The sequence below is a fragment of the Acomys russatus genome, chromosome 16 (assembly GCF_903995435.1).
Source record: "Acomys russatus chromosome 16, mAcoRus1.1, whole genome shotgun sequence".
Classification (NCBI taxonomy): Eukaryota; Metazoa; Chordata; class Mammalia; order Rodentia; family Muridae; genus Acomys; species Acomys russatus.
The window spans coordinates 44,841,518-44,858,767 of NC_067152.1; the positions used below are offsets into that span (position 1 = coordinate 44,841,518).

At 54.2% G+C, this 17,250-nt stretch overlaps 1 protein-coding gene and 1 long non-coding RNA gene across 4 annotated transcripts; one reads left to right on the top strand and one right to left on the bottom strand.

The window, feature by feature from the left end:
• Positions 1–203: 203 nt before the first annotated feature.
• On the bottom strand, positions 204–13,806 carry Tbc1d16 (TBC1 domain family member 16). The gene is made up of 10 exons (XM_051159297.1): positions 13,754–13,806; positions 11,302–11,463; positions 10,358–10,505; positions 9,290–9,457; positions 8,664–8,812; positions 7,925–8,059; positions 7,005–7,191; positions 4,116–4,295; positions 1,450–1,596; positions 204–512 (listed from the first exon to the last, which is right to left on the bottom strand). Exons 1-10 carry the CDS (start codon positions 13,804–13,806, stop codon positions 264–266), a joined length of 1,578 nt encoding a protein of 525 aa, XP_051015254.1. The 3' UTR covers positions 204–263.
• A 1,469-nt stretch (positions 13,807–15,275) lies between these two features.
• Positions 15,276–15,959, top strand: LOC127200736 (uncharacterized). Of its 3 annotated transcripts, XR_007832046.1 has the most exons (4): positions 15,276–15,307; positions 15,365–15,440; positions 15,498–15,592; positions 15,802–15,959. It is a non-coding gene; the product is annotated as an uncharacterized LOC127200736 (long non-coding RNA). The 3 variants fall into 3 exon arrangements; XR_007832045.1 differs by lacking the exon at positions 15,276–15,307 and having other exon boundaries at positions 15,316–15,440; XR_007832047.1 differs by lacking the exon at positions 15,276–15,307 and having other exon boundaries at positions 15,316–15,421.
• Positions 15,960–17,250: the final 1,291 nt, after the last annotated feature.

Here is a 17,250-nt window from a genome sequence, read left to right on the forward strand (position 1 = left end):
AGCTTGTGGAGACTCCTAGGCAGCCAGCGGCCTTGCATTCCAGTGGCGTGGCCAGCCCTCCCGAGACAACCTTTCAGGAGCTAAGTTCTCGGGGTAGCTGATACCTTCTAGAGTCTGATTCTGTCACCATGACAAGGTTCTCTTCACACTGGCCAGAGGCATTTCCTGTGTTCCCTCCACATCTGTGCCCCGTCCCCCCCCCCCCCCACTTGCCCTGGACCTCTCGGAAGCCCCCTTGTCCCTGGTCAAAGGCAGGGGCGTTCCTATCTACGGAAACCAAAGGCCTCCCGAGGTGCCTTTGGGGTCCTCTTGCCTTCTCTTGGCGGCTTGGGTGATGGCATCTCCACTGTGCCCCCATAGGGACAACTCTCTGAGCCCGGGTGGTGGCCGGCACACTCCACAGCTGGCATATACCCACTGTCCCACATGCCTGTCCCACACAGCTTACACAGGTCATGTAGGCTGCAGGGGATCCGTGGCAGGAGGCGAAACTGGTACAGGAGACTCCTGGCCTGCAGAGAGAGGACAGGCTAAGGGGACAGCAAGGCCATCTGGACACAAAAAACGCATGGGAGCAAAGGCCACACCCGTAGGGTTACTATGTGGGGACAACACAGTGGCCTGGGTCACCATTGACTGCTAAAAAGGGACCATGAGATACCTGGGCGGCTTCGGTGAGGGTGACGAGAGTCAGAACGGCCTTGTCCCACACAGCCCTTGCTGTCCCTTTGCAGACTTGGATATCCCCTCTGAGTAGTAAGAGGCCCTCACAAGGTCTTTGTGGGGAGTGCAGTCACGGGGCCTGAGGACCCTTCTCTTCCCCATGGACTGAACTCAAAGCACCCCCAGCTCCAGTGGAAGGCGGAGGAGGCGGCTGAGATTCAAGGTTGCCTTTCTTCCAGCCACGGAGAAGAAGCTACACCCTCCCTAGGCTCCGCCTCCTCTAACTCACTTTCCTAATGTGGACTGAAGGAAGCACTCCTGGGCGGAGACTGGCTGGGCATCTTGCCCTGTAGCAGATGAAAGAGGCGATGTCTAGTGATGGCCTCTTGAGGTCCATAGGGACAAAAGTAGGGGAGCACCGCAGGGGTGGTGAGGCTGCAGCAGGTGCCAATCCCCTCGGACTTGGTCGGGAAAGCCCAGAAAGGTAGGTGAGGGGCAGGATGGAACTCTACATGTCGGGTGGCATGCATGCAGGGGTGGGGCGGTAGGAGGGCGGCGGGTGAGGCTCTGTGAGATGAGAGGGGGTCTATATGCAAGCTGAGCCTGTGTGCTGGGTAGGGTTCTTTGGTGTGGGCAGGGCTCCATGGCAGGGGTGGGGCTGCGAGGTGTGGGTGGGGTTCAGTGTGCAGGGCTGGGTGGGCTGCACGGGCAGGGGTAGGGCCGTACAGTATTTGTCCTGAGTACGTGTGGGGCAGGCCTGACAGGCCAGGCCAGGGCAGCGCCCACCTTTCTGAGCACCAGCTCTCCGTTCATATGCATGGCCAGGTTTCCAAAGTGCAGGAGCATCTGGTCTGTGGCCAGCTGTTGCTCGATGACATCATCCCCATAGATGGCCACGATGGCCACACAGATGAACAGGTGGAAGTAGTCTGTCTGCAGAGAGACAGACAGACAGCTCAGAGGGGTCCTTCCAAGTCTCGGCCCTGGGTCCGGTCCTGTGCTCGCAGGTCCCGGGGTTCCGAGACAGCCCCCCCCCCCCCCCCCGGTGCACTATCATCCACTTTGTCACCTGAAGAAGGGTGTGCCACACCCTGGCTGCTGGTACTCTCTCGGGAGGCGTGTGTGATGAGGATAAAGAACACTTCCCTCCCTAGCCTGTCTGAGCTCACTGGAGGGTCTCATCCACAGAGGTCTTGAGGGTGTCACGTGCGTGTGTGTGTGTGTGTGAAGGGTTAACTGGACTGCTTCTGAAGGCTGTAGAATATGCCAACAAGGCGTGGGCAGCCAGCTTCCTGGCGTGTGTCCCTCTGCTTCTGCAGAGCATCCCTAGCCTGTGCCCCCAGCCTAGGGCTGGCAGCTGAGCATGTGGGAAGATCCCTCCTAAGTGACCCTCTGGAGGCCCCGTGGACGGCTGCTACCATCTTGCTGCCCCTAGCCTTCTTTTCAGATGCCCACAGTCCCTCCCTGACCTCCTTTAGGGCCACCTTGTGGTGCCTGAGCAGGCGGCAGGCAGTCCCTACGTGCTCTCCTGCCTGGACGCTCAGTCCTAAAGCAGAGGAAGGGTGGGAGTTCCAGGAAGTCCCTGCTGAACACTCTGACAACACCCTGTGGGCTGTCATCTCCCAACCAGCCCATTAGAGCTAAGGGTGCTGCAGTCCCCACCCCTGGCCTGCACTGCGTCCTCCCCCTAGCCCTGCAGGAAGGAATGCTCCTGAAGGAAGTAAGGCTGCGAGGGTGAGGGACATTCTAGAAGGACCAGTCAGAGCGCAGGGCAAGTCCCAGCTCCTGGGGTGGGTGCACAGCAGCAAGCCACAGCAGGGGCCTATGAAATCTTTCCTGTGAGTGGCCAGGAGAGGCAAAGCTCACTCCTGGTTCACTGCCCACCTCCACCCTCCTATCCTTGGCTGATGGGGGACGGGAGATTGCTCCAGACGTGGCCACGGACCCCAAATCTGAAGGCAGCATGAACTTGCCTTGTGGGTTTTGAACAAGATGGCTGCCAACAGGGGCTGAGGGGTGGGTGGTGCCAAGAGCCTCAGAAGATGGCTGGGGTGACTGCCCCACCACCCAGCCTCCTGGCCACTCAGAATTTTCTGTCTCGAACAGTCTTAAGTCTGGGATGCACTGGCAAGCAGGTGGGCTGACGTTGCAGGTGGCCAAGGGAGAGCGACCTCAGTGTGTGCAGCGGGTAGCGGCGGAAGAGGACAGAGCTGTGTCCTGGACACACGGGTGTACAAGCTTGTGTGTGCATGTACATACGTGCACATGCATGTGAGGCTGGAAGGCAGTGTCTCAGGGTCTCTCACTGGGACCTGGAGCTCAGCAATTAGGCTAGACTGACTGGCTGGTGAGCCCTGGGGATTTGCCTGTGCCTGCTTCCCCAGCACCTGCTGCTGATGGGTTTGCTGCCACCACAGCTGGATTCTTCCCTCTCTCTCTCTCTCTCTCTCTCTCTCTCTCTCTCTCTCTCTCTCTCTCTCTCTCTCTCTCTCTCTCTCTCTCTCTCTCTCTCTCTTTCTCTGCAGGTTCACACTATGTAGCCTTGACTTTCTTGGAACTAAAAAAAAAAAAATCTGTCTGCCTCTCAAATGCTGGGATTAAGGGTATGTACCACCACACACAGCGTGCCTGGCTTTAAAAACACACACACACACACACACACACAAACAAAACACATGACTTTAAAAAAAAACCCCAAAACAACAAACAAACAAAACCATGGGTTCAGGGACTCTGGTGTAGCTCTGCCAGCTTGTAAGTCAAGTACAATCCACTGTATAACCACTCCAACTTTTGGTATTATAATTACTTTTAGGTATTATTTTTGGTATTATTATTATTATTATTATTATTATTATTATTATTATTATTATTATTATTATTATTATTATTTTAGAGCCAAAGGACTTGCCTACTTTGTTACATTGATGGCTTGGGTGTAGCTTAGTTGTTTCAGCCCTGTGATGAGAGGGGAGTTGGTGGAGGAGACACGGATCATGGTGAATGTATGTGAACACAGCCCGAATCACTGATCCAGGCTCTCTCTGGAGCTGTAGGACGGCAGTCCCAGGGGCAGCGCAGGACAGCACTGGCCACAGCATGCAGACACAGAATCCAGGGCTGCCTCGCTGTTCTGTGGGGCTGATGTCCCTCCCATTGACTGGCTGTGACAAAAAGGAGTTCAGAGCAGAATGCAATAATGATCATGTCAGTCGGCAATTTACATCGATCTCAATTACATGGGAAGCGAGCTCTGAACCTGGCTGCATAGGCCTGGCACAGTGGCTGTGAGAGGCTGTGATGGTGGTGCTTGGAGGAGGAGGAGGAAGAGGAGGCCACAGACACTGACACAAAGACACACACACACACACAAAGGGCGGGGGCCTCCAGGTGATCCCAGGACCCTACCTTCCCCACAGGCTAGGAACAGGGGTGGCTCTGGCTCCTCTCACCTGGTAGTGGGCCCAGCAGGCCTCCCAGATGCGCAGGGCCTCGGCCTCGGGAAACTCTCGCTTGAAGCAGAGTAGGAGCCAGCGGTGGCAGAAAAGCATCTGGAGGCCGTCCTCACCCAGGGAGACCAGGTGCTGGTAGAAGCGCTGATGGGTCAGCCGGAGCAGCTCCCGCAGGTACAGCTGGGGGATGGGAGAGTGGAGAGAGCGTTGTTACCCAGGCTCTGGGCAAGCCTTCCTACCAGGGCCAGGAAGACCACTACTTGGCGTACCTTCAACTCGGAAGCACACACAGGAAGTCTGTCTGCCGAATACACAGCCAGATATTGTATTAGTTTGCCACCGAAAGGCCCCCCCCTGTGTGTGTGTGTGTGTGTGTGTGTGTGTGTGTGTGTGTATGTGTGTATATCTGTGTGTCTTTGTGTCAATGTGTGTGGCCCAGGTTGACACAGAGTGCCTTCTAAGGGTTTACTTTATTTTCTTTAAAGATTGGTTTTATTAAAAATTTAAATTGATCTATTTTATGTGTAGGAGTGATCTGCCTGCATGCATGTCCGTGCATCACATCGGTGTCTGGTGTTCAGGGAGGCCAGAGGGCGTTGGATCCCGTGGAACTGGAGTTACAGGTGGTGGAGCGCCACCACATGGGTGCTTGGATCCAAGTGTCCAGGCCCTCTGCGAGAGCAGTCAGTGCGCTTAACCACTGAGCCATCTCTCCAGTCCTTACTTTACGACTTTAAATTATGTATGTAGTGATACATACTTAAGTTACGTAGGTAGTCTACGCACATGGCTTCAGGTAGCCAAGGAGGGCAGAGGTGTTAGATCTCTCTGAAAGTTACTGACAGCTGTGAGCTGCCTAACGCAGGTGCTGGGGAATCAAACCGAGGTCCTCTGAAAGGGCAGCACGTGACGGTAACCTCTGAGCTCTGAGCCATCCCTCCAGCCCAAGTATCTTTCTTTTTTTCTTTTCTTCCTTCCTTCCTTTCTTTCTTTGTTTCTTTCTTTCAGCTGGTGTCTCGCTGAACCTAACGCTTGCCCATTAGCTCGGCTGGCTGGGCGGTAAGCTCCAGGGACCCACCTGCCTGAGCTTCCCTGGGTGCTGAGGATCTGGGCTCAGGTCCTCATGCTTGGCTGCCTGAGTCATCACCGGCCTCCACAGCCAGAACCTTGCTCACACCTGTCTGCCAGCTCATCTGAGATTTAAAGATATCCTAGAAGGAGACCATGCTATAGCCCTAGGTGGAGTGTGACCTCCTGGGTGGTCAAGGAGGCTGACTCAGTGTGAAGTCATCCCCCAGCCTCAGCCGACCCCCAGGGGCTGCTTCTAATGTTTGCCTGACCGGGCAAGGGGAGCCCCTTCCATCCCACCACGGTCTAGCTGACTCCCAGAGCTGAGTTTCAAGGCCCTGGATTCCTGTGTGTCAGGTCACCAGGCTGCATGGGACTTGACAGGCTATTTCTGGCAGCACCGGGTGGGGGCTGCTGACTTCACTGACGCCACTAGAAAACCAGTCTCCAGCAGCTAATGACTCGTTGGCCATGTGCCGCCAGGTTGATGGCGTCAGACCCTGTAATTGCCTCCCTGGGTACCGTGGAAACCTGACATCACAGGGATGAGGCGGGGCAGGGAGAGGAGAGGGCAAGTGCCTGGTTGGGGTCAGTCTGCTGCTAAGCACAGAAGCGGGGGGGGCGGGGGGCGGCGGCGGTGGGGGGGGAGCTCAGGACTCTCCTCCCCTCCTACGCCAGGACCTGGAGCGGAACGGTGTGGCCCTGGAGTCCAGGAGTCCTTCCTGACTGGCTAGGATCTCCACTCTGTCCGATCTGCACAGCTGCCAGCATGCCCTGTAGCTGCTGCTACTGGCTGCTTCTCCCCCACACCTTTGCTATGGTCAGCCATGCTTACTCAGAACGCTCTGTTAGCAGAGTCTCCAATGCGTAAGGCCAGACCTGTATGGACTAGTGACAGGCACGGAAGGGGCACCTGGGACTCCTGTCCCCAGGGCGCAGTGCCCTCAGCCCACACGGTCAGCTTATCTGCTTCCAGACCAGGTCATCTGCAGGACTGAGGCCAGGACACTCACATCCTGGACCTGGAACTGGGCGGGGGCTTCATATAAACACTGGGGCCTTGCAGTGACAAGATCTAGGCCTCAGGCGCTCAGTGCTGCCTGGTTTATGTATGGTTGATTTCTGTGGGGAGGACATGTGGCCAGTGTCAGCTGAGCCTCAAAAGCAGGTCCGCTTTTTGGGGGGAGGGGGTGGAGATGTCAGATTTGCCTGTTGGACATTTGGGTAATATTGGGAGACCTTTTGTTCTCACTATGTTCAGCTGCCCTGGCTGGCTCTGCTATTCACACACACACACACACACACACACACACACACACACACACACACACACACACACACACACACACACGAGCCAGGTAGCACCCCCCCCCCCCCAGTTTTCTTGCCCAATCAAGGAGGTGGGATAGGTGGGATTGATGGCCCTGCAGGGAGGCAGAAAGCCAGCAGGGCAGGGCCTTGAACAGCCAGCCTCTGGAGTTTCAGCAAGAATGGGTTAGAGGCTGACCCGGGCTCAGACATACGCCTCTTGTAGGTGGCTAGCTGGCCCTTCCCAGAAGGCTCATGTCCTGGTTTTCTGCTGTTCACTAACCCCTGATAATCATGGCTGCATTTCACCATCAAGACCACTGGCAGCAACAGGAGGCACTGTTCTACCTCTCTGAGCTCTCTAGTACACAGTCAGACATGCACACGCATACACATGTGCACACACATGTAAGCACACATACCCACATATACACAGGCACAGATATATGCATGCCTATACATGCACACAGTGATGTGCACACACACACACAAACACGTACACACATGCCTCACCAGCTGTCTCTCCATGTCCTCGTCCCGGGGAGAGCTGACAAAAATGGTGTTCTGCATCAAACCCACGAAGCACCAGAAGGTGTCTGATTCATCCAAGACCTCAGCCAGGATGGGCGCCACCAAGTCTGACATGCCCTGTGAGTAGCCGATGGCTGGGTTGTACACAGCATAGTTCAGTAGGATCCTCCTGGGGGGGCAGTGGGGGACAGAGGTGGCTTGACCCATGCCACCCTCGCAATCTCCGTTAGTGCCTGTAGTACAGGCGCTGGGCCCTCCTCCATCTTGGTGTCATGGGAGGCAGCATCCAGTGGCGGGTGCCGCAGCTCTGGCTAAAGAGTATGGGGCTATTGGCAGGATGTGGTGTGCACGTCTTTAATCCCAGCACACAGTAGGCCCTGGTCTTTTTTTATATTGAGGCCAGCCTGACCTACATAGAGAGTTTCAGGACAGCCAGAGCTACATAGAGAAACCCTGCCTCTACAGAGTCCGGGTTCAGATGGCGGTGGGTGGGGCTCACTTTCCACGCGGTAACAGCCATTTGCCAAGGTGCAGAGCCCAGAGCAGGAGCTGGGCTGAGAATGCGGGGTTGACTTCCTTAGTGGTCCCCTGCCTGTGACAAGGCTCGGCCTGGCAGGGTGCGTTTACGGGCTGTTATGTTCGTGCGGCCGCTTGCCAGGCTGCAGCAGAGTATCAGAGATGGCAGCCTCCGGCTCTGCATGTCATGTATTACCATGCTCCATCCATGAGGAGATGAGAGGATGCATGGTAGGTGGGGGAAGTGCTGTCCTTATGAACAGGGGCCAAGCAAGAAGAGGGATGGAAGAGGGGAGGCTTGCTGGTACCTCAGATGGGACTGAGTGGGGCACTGCCCAGCAGCCACAGACTTCCACATGGGGAGGCCAGACGGAGCCAGCCCGTACCTCATGCTCTCCACGTTTGGGTTGCCCTCCCCTCGGAAGAACTGGTTGTTCCTATCTGTCCGGACAACATCTTTGTCCACGGTGAACTGGACAGTACGCCAGAAGGCTCTGTGCTCCTCAGGAGTCATGGACAGCCTGTAGGGCAGACGGAGCACAGTCCAGAGGTCAGCTCCGGAAGCGGAATGCCCTGGGGTACAGGGGCCTGGAGCAGCTGCATGTTCCAGGAAACAGAAGCTTGTGCACTGCTGAGCTCTAAGCTCCCAACAGGACGTGTGCACGAATGGGAGTGTGTGTATGTGCATGTGTGTGCATGTGTATGTGTGTGCGTGCGCACACTTGCACGTGCGTGGGGGCGGGGAGATATTCGATGCTTTCCTCATCTTAACTCTGGCCCAGCCCCTGAGAGGACAGGTGACTGCGCAGCCTGTAGGTAGTGGAACCCATGTGGGAGGCAGCCTTCCGCCTTAGAAGTGGGTTCTCAGATCAGCCTGCACTTGGGAACACTGGCCCCTAGTTAAGTCTGTTAAAGACAAATTCTAAAGCCCTTGGCATGTGAATGAAGGGGCCTGGACCAAGACGCTGGTGGTGTAGTGAGGCAGCTGCCTTTATTCTGCCAGTGGTGCTGGCTCTAGGGAGACTCCAAAGCAAGCACGGCCAGGGATGAGGTGCAGCTCTGACTGTCCTGCCGTGGTTTGACGGGGGCTGGAGGGAGTGGGGGTGGGCCCGGGGCGGAGCGCACCTCTTTTGCTGGATCTCGGCATATTCCCTTCGCTTCTGCTCCCGCAATGCCTCGCGCTCCTCCGAAGTGGACTCGTGGCTATAATAGTGCAGCAGGAAAGGCCAGACCTCCCCCCGGATCGACACATCAATGCCACCGAAGAAAATGGCCTGGAGGAAGCAGCACAAGTTGAAGGGGTGGGAGGACAGAGTATAAAACAGGGCAGCTCAAAGAACCCCAAATCCCCAGAGAAGGGTGTTGTGGGGCCTTTGGCGAGTCTCTTGATTCAGACCCCGGCAATTTGCACATGTTTACAAGGGGAAAGTGCTGGAGACGCATTCCCATACAGGATACAAACCAGCTCATTTCAATGTCAAAGCCCCCCCGGGGTGGCACTCTGAGATCAACGCGCCTTTCTCATGTCTCGAACTAATCCTGGGGGTTTCAATGCTGCTGAGTCCGCAGGGTCCACATGTGATCCCCAAACTCATGGAACCGTCTCCTTAACGAAGCTGCCCGATTGCTTCCTCGACACCAGGGAGGGGCCCTCCGGAGGCGGAGGCAAAGGCCACCCACCCACCCACCCTCCATGCCTGCCCCTTGACTACAAGGGCTCCCTGGAGGCTGGCCAGGCGCCTCCCCCATACCTGGCGCAGCTTGTACTCCTCCTCCACCTGGCCCAGTTCATTGAGGTGGCTGAGCCAGGCAGACACGTCCAGCCTCCGGTACAGGCTCTCTTCCGGGTGGGTTTCAGAAGATGGCAGCTTGGGTCTTCGGATGGAGAACTGCATGCACGTCCGGTCATCCGTGACCTGCTGGATGGGTGGGAGGAACCCGGTGGAAAAGCAGGGTCTCAGAGCTTGTGAAGCTTAAGACGCTGCCGACCCCAGAACGTCACAGCCACTCTCTCCTCTTGGAGGAGGGGAGACTGCTATCCCTGCACCCAGCCCCTAAATGGCAAGTGTAATTAGACACAATTAAAATGAAAATACCTTCATCCTAAAATCGCTCTCCCTTTGCAGCTCACAGCCTCCACCGCCCCCACCCCCTCTCCTGCCCCAGCCATAAAGAAAACCAGAATTAACACCCCTCACGGCCAACTTCCCTCTGCCAGGGATAGCCTGCAATAGATTCCATTCGATCGGCCACATACAAAGGCCCGCTGTTTGGCGAGCAGGGAGCCAGCCTGTCAGATTGTCTCCATGCGCAGTCACGAGTCCCGGGCGAAACCGCAGCTGACATTTAATTCAAAAATCAAAGGTTGCTCGATGCAGGGGGGGCATATGGCACTACCGTAATAAGAGGAGCCGGCAGGAGGCTCTGCGGGAGGGGTAGCGCTGTAAAGTCGGTGCCCGGCTCTAATAAGCACCTTAAACAGGTGATTAGAGGGCTCTTATTACCTCTGTATGCAGATTGAGCAAAATATGGCAGGAAGCCTTGTCAAAACACGAGTCTTCAAGTGCTCCAAGTGACTTTCAGAAAGGCCTGGGTGCACATTTCAGCCCCCAAGCACATTGCTGTCAACCACTGCAAACCACAGACAGCCAAATGACATAGTCCTCAGAGGGGAATCCCAGGGCCAGAGAGAGCCTCGAGGAGAAAGGAGCGCTGGGACGGTCCCAGACCACCGGGCTGGCAGCTGGTGTGCTGAGAGAGGAGCTTCCGCCCAGGTTGCCCTAACCAACCACGCCCCGCCCCACGCTCAGCTGGGCTACCTGGTCCCTGAGGTGCGTCTCCCTGCAGAATTTCCATTGCTGGAACACCTCGGAGAGCTTGTCCAGGCCGCCGTGGTGAAAGTGAAAAATCTTGTATTGGCTCTCTCGGCTGGCCACCACCAGCTGGCCGCTCGTGCAGGCCTCGTCGCTGAAGGACCACGGGGCAGAGGGAGGGGGTGAACTCATTAACACAGGTTTTGATTTCCGAGTTTAATCAGAGCCCGCTGTCAGTCACCTCAGGCAGGAAACGATGAGTCCCAAGGGGGTCTGGCTGCTTGTGTGAGGAGTGGCGTCAACAAAACTCAGCACGCCTCCCCAAGCTAGGGAGCCAAGCAGTGAATCCAGAGGACCCTTGGAGGCGTGTGTGGGCCAGGGCCAGCTGGATGCAGATCTGGACCCTGTAGCGGGCCAGTCCTCCCTATACCCTCATGGCTGGATCGTAAGAGGACACAGGAGAGGGTCTCCTAAAATCTCCCTTGAGGCTGACACCCCAAGCGCTCAGCAACCTCGGGGAAAGGCTAGAGTGTGGGTCTTTTGGCGGGTGCTGGCTCGGGCTGATGTGGGAAAACACATACAGGAGGCAGTGACTGGGTTATGAAGGGAAGGCCATCTCTGTCTAGAAGGCCAGTGCGGTGTCAACCACGCAGATGACCAGTGGAGCCCTGAAGCATAGGGGCCTGCAGTGCCCACAGCAGCACACATGTGCTGGGCTTTCTTTCCTGAAAGCTGTCCTCTGCCTAAGGATGAGCAGGATGTTGGGCGGGGTATCACTGATGCCAATAGATCGGGGACGAGACTGCCAGCACCAACTAGGCCAGCTTGCTGCACGTGAGACTAGAAACGCACTTGGCTACGTGTGCCCCCACATGAGTGTATATGCACAAATACATGCAGGCACACAAACACGTACATGCTCCAGGAAGCAGAGGAGGATAGGATCCTACCTGAAGAAGAGCCGCAGGGAGCGCATGTGGCCCAGGTCCACTCGGAACACACCACAGATCTGTTCCAGGGCACACGCGCGCTGTGGCTCATCCCAGCGAGCCGTCTGCAGGAGGCCATTGCTGTCAGGGAACCGCAGGTTGGCATCCGAGCTAGAAGGGGAGCTGGCAGAGCATGTGGTGTGAGGACTGGTTACTCAGAGGAGGGAGAGGGAGGGAGGCGTGTAACACACAGCCTGAGCTTAAACACAGGACGCGGTGGAACATGCTTGCGGGAAGCTGTGCCCCAGCCGTCAGTGAGTGGCCGAGCAAGAGAGCAGACCCCATGGCTCCTCACACACAGGGATGCTCTGGCTTGAATGGGAAAGCATTTTTTGGTTGGCTGTCTTTTTTTTTTTTTTTGTGACCACACTCTGCGGCACCTTAACATAGGTGGTTGTCGGGATGAGAGACAAGACCAGAGCTCAGGTCCCACCCCGAGTGACCTGAGGGGAGTCACCAAGCCTCTCTGAGACTCTCTGAGTCTTATTTATAAAACGAACATAGCAACAGGATACGTATGGACTAAGCAACTGTAAAGTGCTCGCTGTAGGTCCCCTGGGGCCTGTGAAGGGCAGCTGCCCTGCCACAAACTTAAACAGTATAAGGCTGCTACATAGGGTTACACTTTGGTTTTTTTTTTTTTCTGTTTCTGAGAAACAGTGGTTACGGGAGCAAGCACACGGGCTACTAACAGTAGCTATACGCGGATGTGGGCTTGGCCACGTCCCACGTACAGTGGGGGAGAAGGCGTGTGCACATGTGCAAGAGTCAACATCGGGCGTCTTCATCTCTTAGGGTCCTTCAGTGACCCTGGAGCTCACTGACTGGCCAGGCTGGCTGCCCAGGTCCCAGGGGCCCTCTTGTCTCTGCTTTCCCCAAACCTGAGGCCTGGCTTTTTCTCCCCTTAATTCATTCCTCTCTCATACATATATTAAAACCTGGCTGGAAATTTCCCTCCCTCCACTCCTAGTTTCCCCCAGACCTCCCCTCTCCCCCTACCAAATAAGGCGTAACAAGTTACAAGCCCAGGCGAAGGCCCTCATATCAAGGCGGGATGAGGCAACCCAGGAGGAGCAGGAGGGAAGGGTCCCAAGAGCAGGCAACAGAGCCAGAGACACCCTACTCCCGCTGTCAGGGGTCCCACAAGAACACTGGCTTCTTTATGTAGCCGCCGGGATCAAACTCAGGTCCTTGAGCCCGCACATACAGCTCTGGGCCCTGTCTCCAGCCTTCATGTGTTTTTATGGCACGCAACCTTATTACACGGTAGCGATATTACATGGGTAGTTACATGGGTAGTTACATGGGTAGTTACATGGGTAGGGATATTACATGGGTAGTTACATGGGCAGGGATATTACATGGGTAGTTACATGGGTAGTTACATGGGCAGTTACATGGGTAGTTACATGGGCAGGGATATTACATGGGTAGTTACATGGGTAGTTACATGGGTAGTTACATGGGTAGTTACATGGGTAGTTACATGGGCAGGGGATATTACATGGGTAGTTACATGGGTAGTTACATGGGTAGTTACATGGGTAGTTACATGGGCAATGATATTACATGGGTAGTTACATGGGTAGGGATATTACATGGGTAGTTACATGGGTAGTTACATGGGTAGTTACATGGGCAGGGATATTACATGGGTAGTTACATGGGTAGTTACATGGGCAGGGATATTACATGGGTAGTTACATGGGTAGTTACATGGGCAGTCACATGGGTAGTTACATGGGCAGGGATATTACATGGGTAGTTACATGGGTAGTTACATGGGCAGGGATATTACATGGGTAGTTACATGGGTAGTTACATGGGTAGTTACATGGGTAGGGATATTGCATGGGTAGTTACATGGGTAGTTACATGGGTAGTTACATGGGTAGGGATATTACATGGGTAGTTACATGGGTAGTCACATGGGTAGGGATATTACATGAGTGGGCCCTGCTGCCGAACACTGCCAAGTCCTCAAACACAGTCTGGTGAGGGTCTGCCGAAAGCTGCTGCCTCCCACACCCTGAACGCTACTGAAAAGCTACGTTTCAAAGTGGCTGGGTCCGCCCCAGGCGTGCTCTACTTTAATTGCTACGGCACCAGGTTTCACCACCTCACAGAGCCTCACAGAGCAAGCAGCAAGACCAGGCCACAGGCAGAGGCTCCTGCTGATCCCTGGGAGTCCCTGGGAATAAGGCAGGTAAGATGTTTCCAAAAAACAATGGTGCTGTGAGCAGGCTTCCTGCCGTAATGTCAACATGGTGACATTCAGGAAAAGGAGACTTATGCAGTGGTTCCAAGAGGCTGGAGGAGAGGAGACGTGCACCGTGGAGCATAGCACAATGCAACCGTGACACCACAGGGCTACTTGTCCAAACCCAGAGAATGCACAACAGTGGGAAAATACCTTGTGCGAACTGTGGGCTTCTGGGTGATGGTGGGCCATCGGTGTAGGCCCATCTACAGTCTCATGGCTGATGCTGACACGGGGGTGGCTGGGTCCTCACTGGCACCAAGGACATATGGGAAGTCTCTGCAGTGAACCCGAAACTATCAAGCTAAAAGGCTCTCAAACCAGGTGCGATGCTGCAACCCCATAAGTCCGCACTACAGAAATCGGAGGAGGAGCCTAAGGCCAGTGTGAGTGAGTGATGCCAGGAGCTGGAGGCTGACCTGGGCTGTAAGAGACGCCGTCTCAAAGAAAAAAACAAACAAACAACAAAGAATAGACCGGTCACTTATTGCACATGATGAAGATTAACACTGTTAATGTGTGAAACGCGCATGAACTATAGAAATGAACACCACACAGGAGAGTGCCAAAGGGAAAGAATGCACTAGAGGATACACACAGGATATTTTTACTAGGCTTTTATTTTATAGGTTTTTACTATATTTGTTCATATCTAGAGTAAGAAAATGAATTCAAGTGCAAAAGAGACTGTCTTAGGGGTGGGTCTTAGATTAGAAAGTCTTTGCCAGGGGCTGGAGAGATGGCTCAGCAATTACGTGTGACTGGTGTTCAGTTCCCAGCACCCAGATCAGGCGGTTCACAGCCCCCTGCAACTTCAACTTCCGTCAACACCCTCTCCTGGCCTCTGTGACACCTGCATTCGTGTGTGTGTGTGTGTGTGTGTGTGTGTGTGTGTGTGTGTGTGTGTAAATGGCATAGTTAAGGATAAAAAAATATTTAGAGCTGGGCATGGTGGCGCACGCCTTTAATCCCAGCACTCAGGAGGCAGAGGCAGGTGGATTGCTGTGAGTTTGAGGCCAGCCTGGTCTACAAAGTGAGTCCAAGACAGCCAAGGCTACACTGAGAAACCCTGTCTCAAAAAAACAAAAAAGAAAATCTAAACCAGGAGGTGTGCCATATGCCTGTAATTCCAGAACTCAAGAGGCACAGGCAAGAGGATCAGGAGTTCAAGTCCTCCTTGACAACATAGTAGGTTGAGACCAGGATAGGCTACCTGAGACCTTCTCAAAACCAAACCAAACCAAACCACAGACACACAGACACAGACACAGACACAGACACAGACACACACACACACACACAGACACACACACACACACACACACACACACAGACACATACACAGACACACACAGACACACACACACACACACACACACACACACACACACACACACACACACACCACCGATGCGCAGGGTTCCCAGGAACACTTTGGCAGGGCTGAGAGGAGTGCAGGAGACTGGCCTAATTTCTCTGAATGGCAATTTGGAAATGAAATGGAAAAGACTTAACATATCTGTGTGGTTTTAGCCTTTCTATTTCCTTTCTAGCAATTAACTCAAGGAGAATGGTCCCAAAGTCGCATGCATGAATAGATACAGGACATCCTATTGGCAAAATTGACAAAACCCAATAACAACAATCAGAGGGGAACTTCCTCAGGAGAAGGACACTGCGCTCTACAGGTAACACTGCGCTCTACAGGTAACACTGCGCTCTATGGTTAACACTGCGCTCTATGGTTAACACTGCGCTCTACAGGTAACACTGCGCTCTACAGGTAACACTGCGCTCTACAGGTAACACTGCGCTCTACAGGTAACACTGCGCTCTACAGGTAACACTGCGCTATAAAGGTAACACTGCGCTCTACAGGTAACACTGCGCTATAAAGGTAACACTGCGCTCTACAGGTAACACTGCGCTCTACAGGTAACACTGCGCTCTACAGGTAACACTGCGCTCTACAGGTAACACTGCGCTCTACAGGTAACACTGCGCTATAAAGGTAACACTGCGCTCTACAGGTAACACTGCGCTATAAAGGTAACACTGCGCTCTACAGGTAACACTGCGCTCTACGGTTAACACTGCGCTCTACGGTTAACACTGCGCTCTACGGTTAACACTGTGCTCTACAGGTAACACTGCGCTCTACGGTTAACACTGCGCTCTACGATTAACACTGCGCTCTACAGGTAACACTGCGCTCTACAGGTAACACTGCGCTCTACAGGTAACACTGCGCTCTACAGGTAACACTGCGCTCTACAGGTAACACTGCGCTCTACAGGTAACACTGCGCTCTACAGTTAACACTGCGCTCTACGGTTAACACTGCGCTCTACGGTTAACACTGCGCTCTACGGTTAACACTGCGCTCTACGGTTAACACTGCACACTGCACTCCATGGTTAACCCTGTGCTCTACAGCTAACACTGCGCTCTACAGTTAACCCTGCGCTCTATGGTTAACCCTGTGCTCTATGGTTAACACTGTGCTCTACGGCTAACACTGCGCTCTATGGTTAACCTTGAACTCTATGGTCAACACTGCACTCTACAGTTACAGCAGACTTAGTGGAGAAGGACGGGATTGTTTCCCTCAAAAACAGGAGTTTGGGGCTGCAGAGACAGCTCAGTGGTTAAGAACACTTGGTGCTCTTGCAGAGGTCTGGAGTTCGGGTCCCAGCACCTAGAAGATGGCTCATAACCATCAGTCACTCCAGTTCTAGGGGACCCAGCATCTTCCTCTGACCTCTGAGGGCACCAGACATGCACATGGTACGCAGGTGTACATGGTGACAAAACACTCACATATGTAAAATAAATAAATAAATCTAAAAAGTAATAAAATTCAATTAAACTAGGAGCCAGCTAACAGTACTGGCTCCCATTGGCATCCTGCGTCCTCCAGTGTCCACCCTCACCTCCCCACAAGACAGGAAGAGGAAAGGAGACCACAAAGGCAGGGGGAGGCAGAGTGCAATGGTCTGAGCTTGCAGAGGATGTGACTGTTTACATGGAACATCTCTGGGGAATTATAAAACAACTCCCAGAGCCAGTGAATGAACTGAGCGAGTTTATAGGCTGGAAGGTTAATAGAGAAAAACGGGCTGCATCCTTGAACCATCAAGGTACAACTGGAAAGTGAAGCAACACATTTAACTTACTCCAGAGATAAAGCCAGGGTGGGTGGGGGGTGGGGTGGATAAAGCCTTGCATCAGAAGCTTGGACCCTAAGAACCCACATCAAAGTCCACATCATCCTGGTGCTTGGGAAGTGGAGTAGGGATCCCGGAGCAAGCTGGCTGGCTAGCCGAGGAGGGATCCCAGAGCAAGCTGGTTGGCTGAGCAGAGTCGAGGAGCTCTGGGACTAGTGAGAGACCTTGCCTCAGAAAACACGGAGCAGAGCGATCAAGGAACGTACCAGATGTCAACCGCCACATGCGTGTGCTCTCTCTCTCTCTCTCTCTCTCTCTCTCTCTCTCTCTCTCTCTCTCTCTCCCTGCCCCCGTCTGTCTGTCTCTCCCTCCCTCTCTCTCTCTCTCTCTCCCCACGCCTCTCTGTGTGTGTCTGTCTGTCTGTCTGTCTGTCTGTCTGTCTCTCTCTCTCTCTCTCTCTCTCTCTCTCTCTCTCTCTCTCTC

Coding starts and splice junctions, on each gene's coding strand:
- Tbc1d16 (XM_051159297.1), bottom strand. CDS start 13,806: ATGGGCCTACACCGATGGCCCACCATCACCCAGAAGCCCACAGTTCGC. Junction 8,060..8,663: donor GCCGAGATCCAGCAAAAGAG/GTGCGCTCCGCC, acceptor TCTGCCCTACAG/GCTGTCCATGACTCCTGAGG. Junction 7,192..7,924: donor CCAAACGTGGAGAGCATGAG/GTACGGGCTGGC, acceptor CTGCCCCCCCAG/GAGGATCCTACTGAACTATG.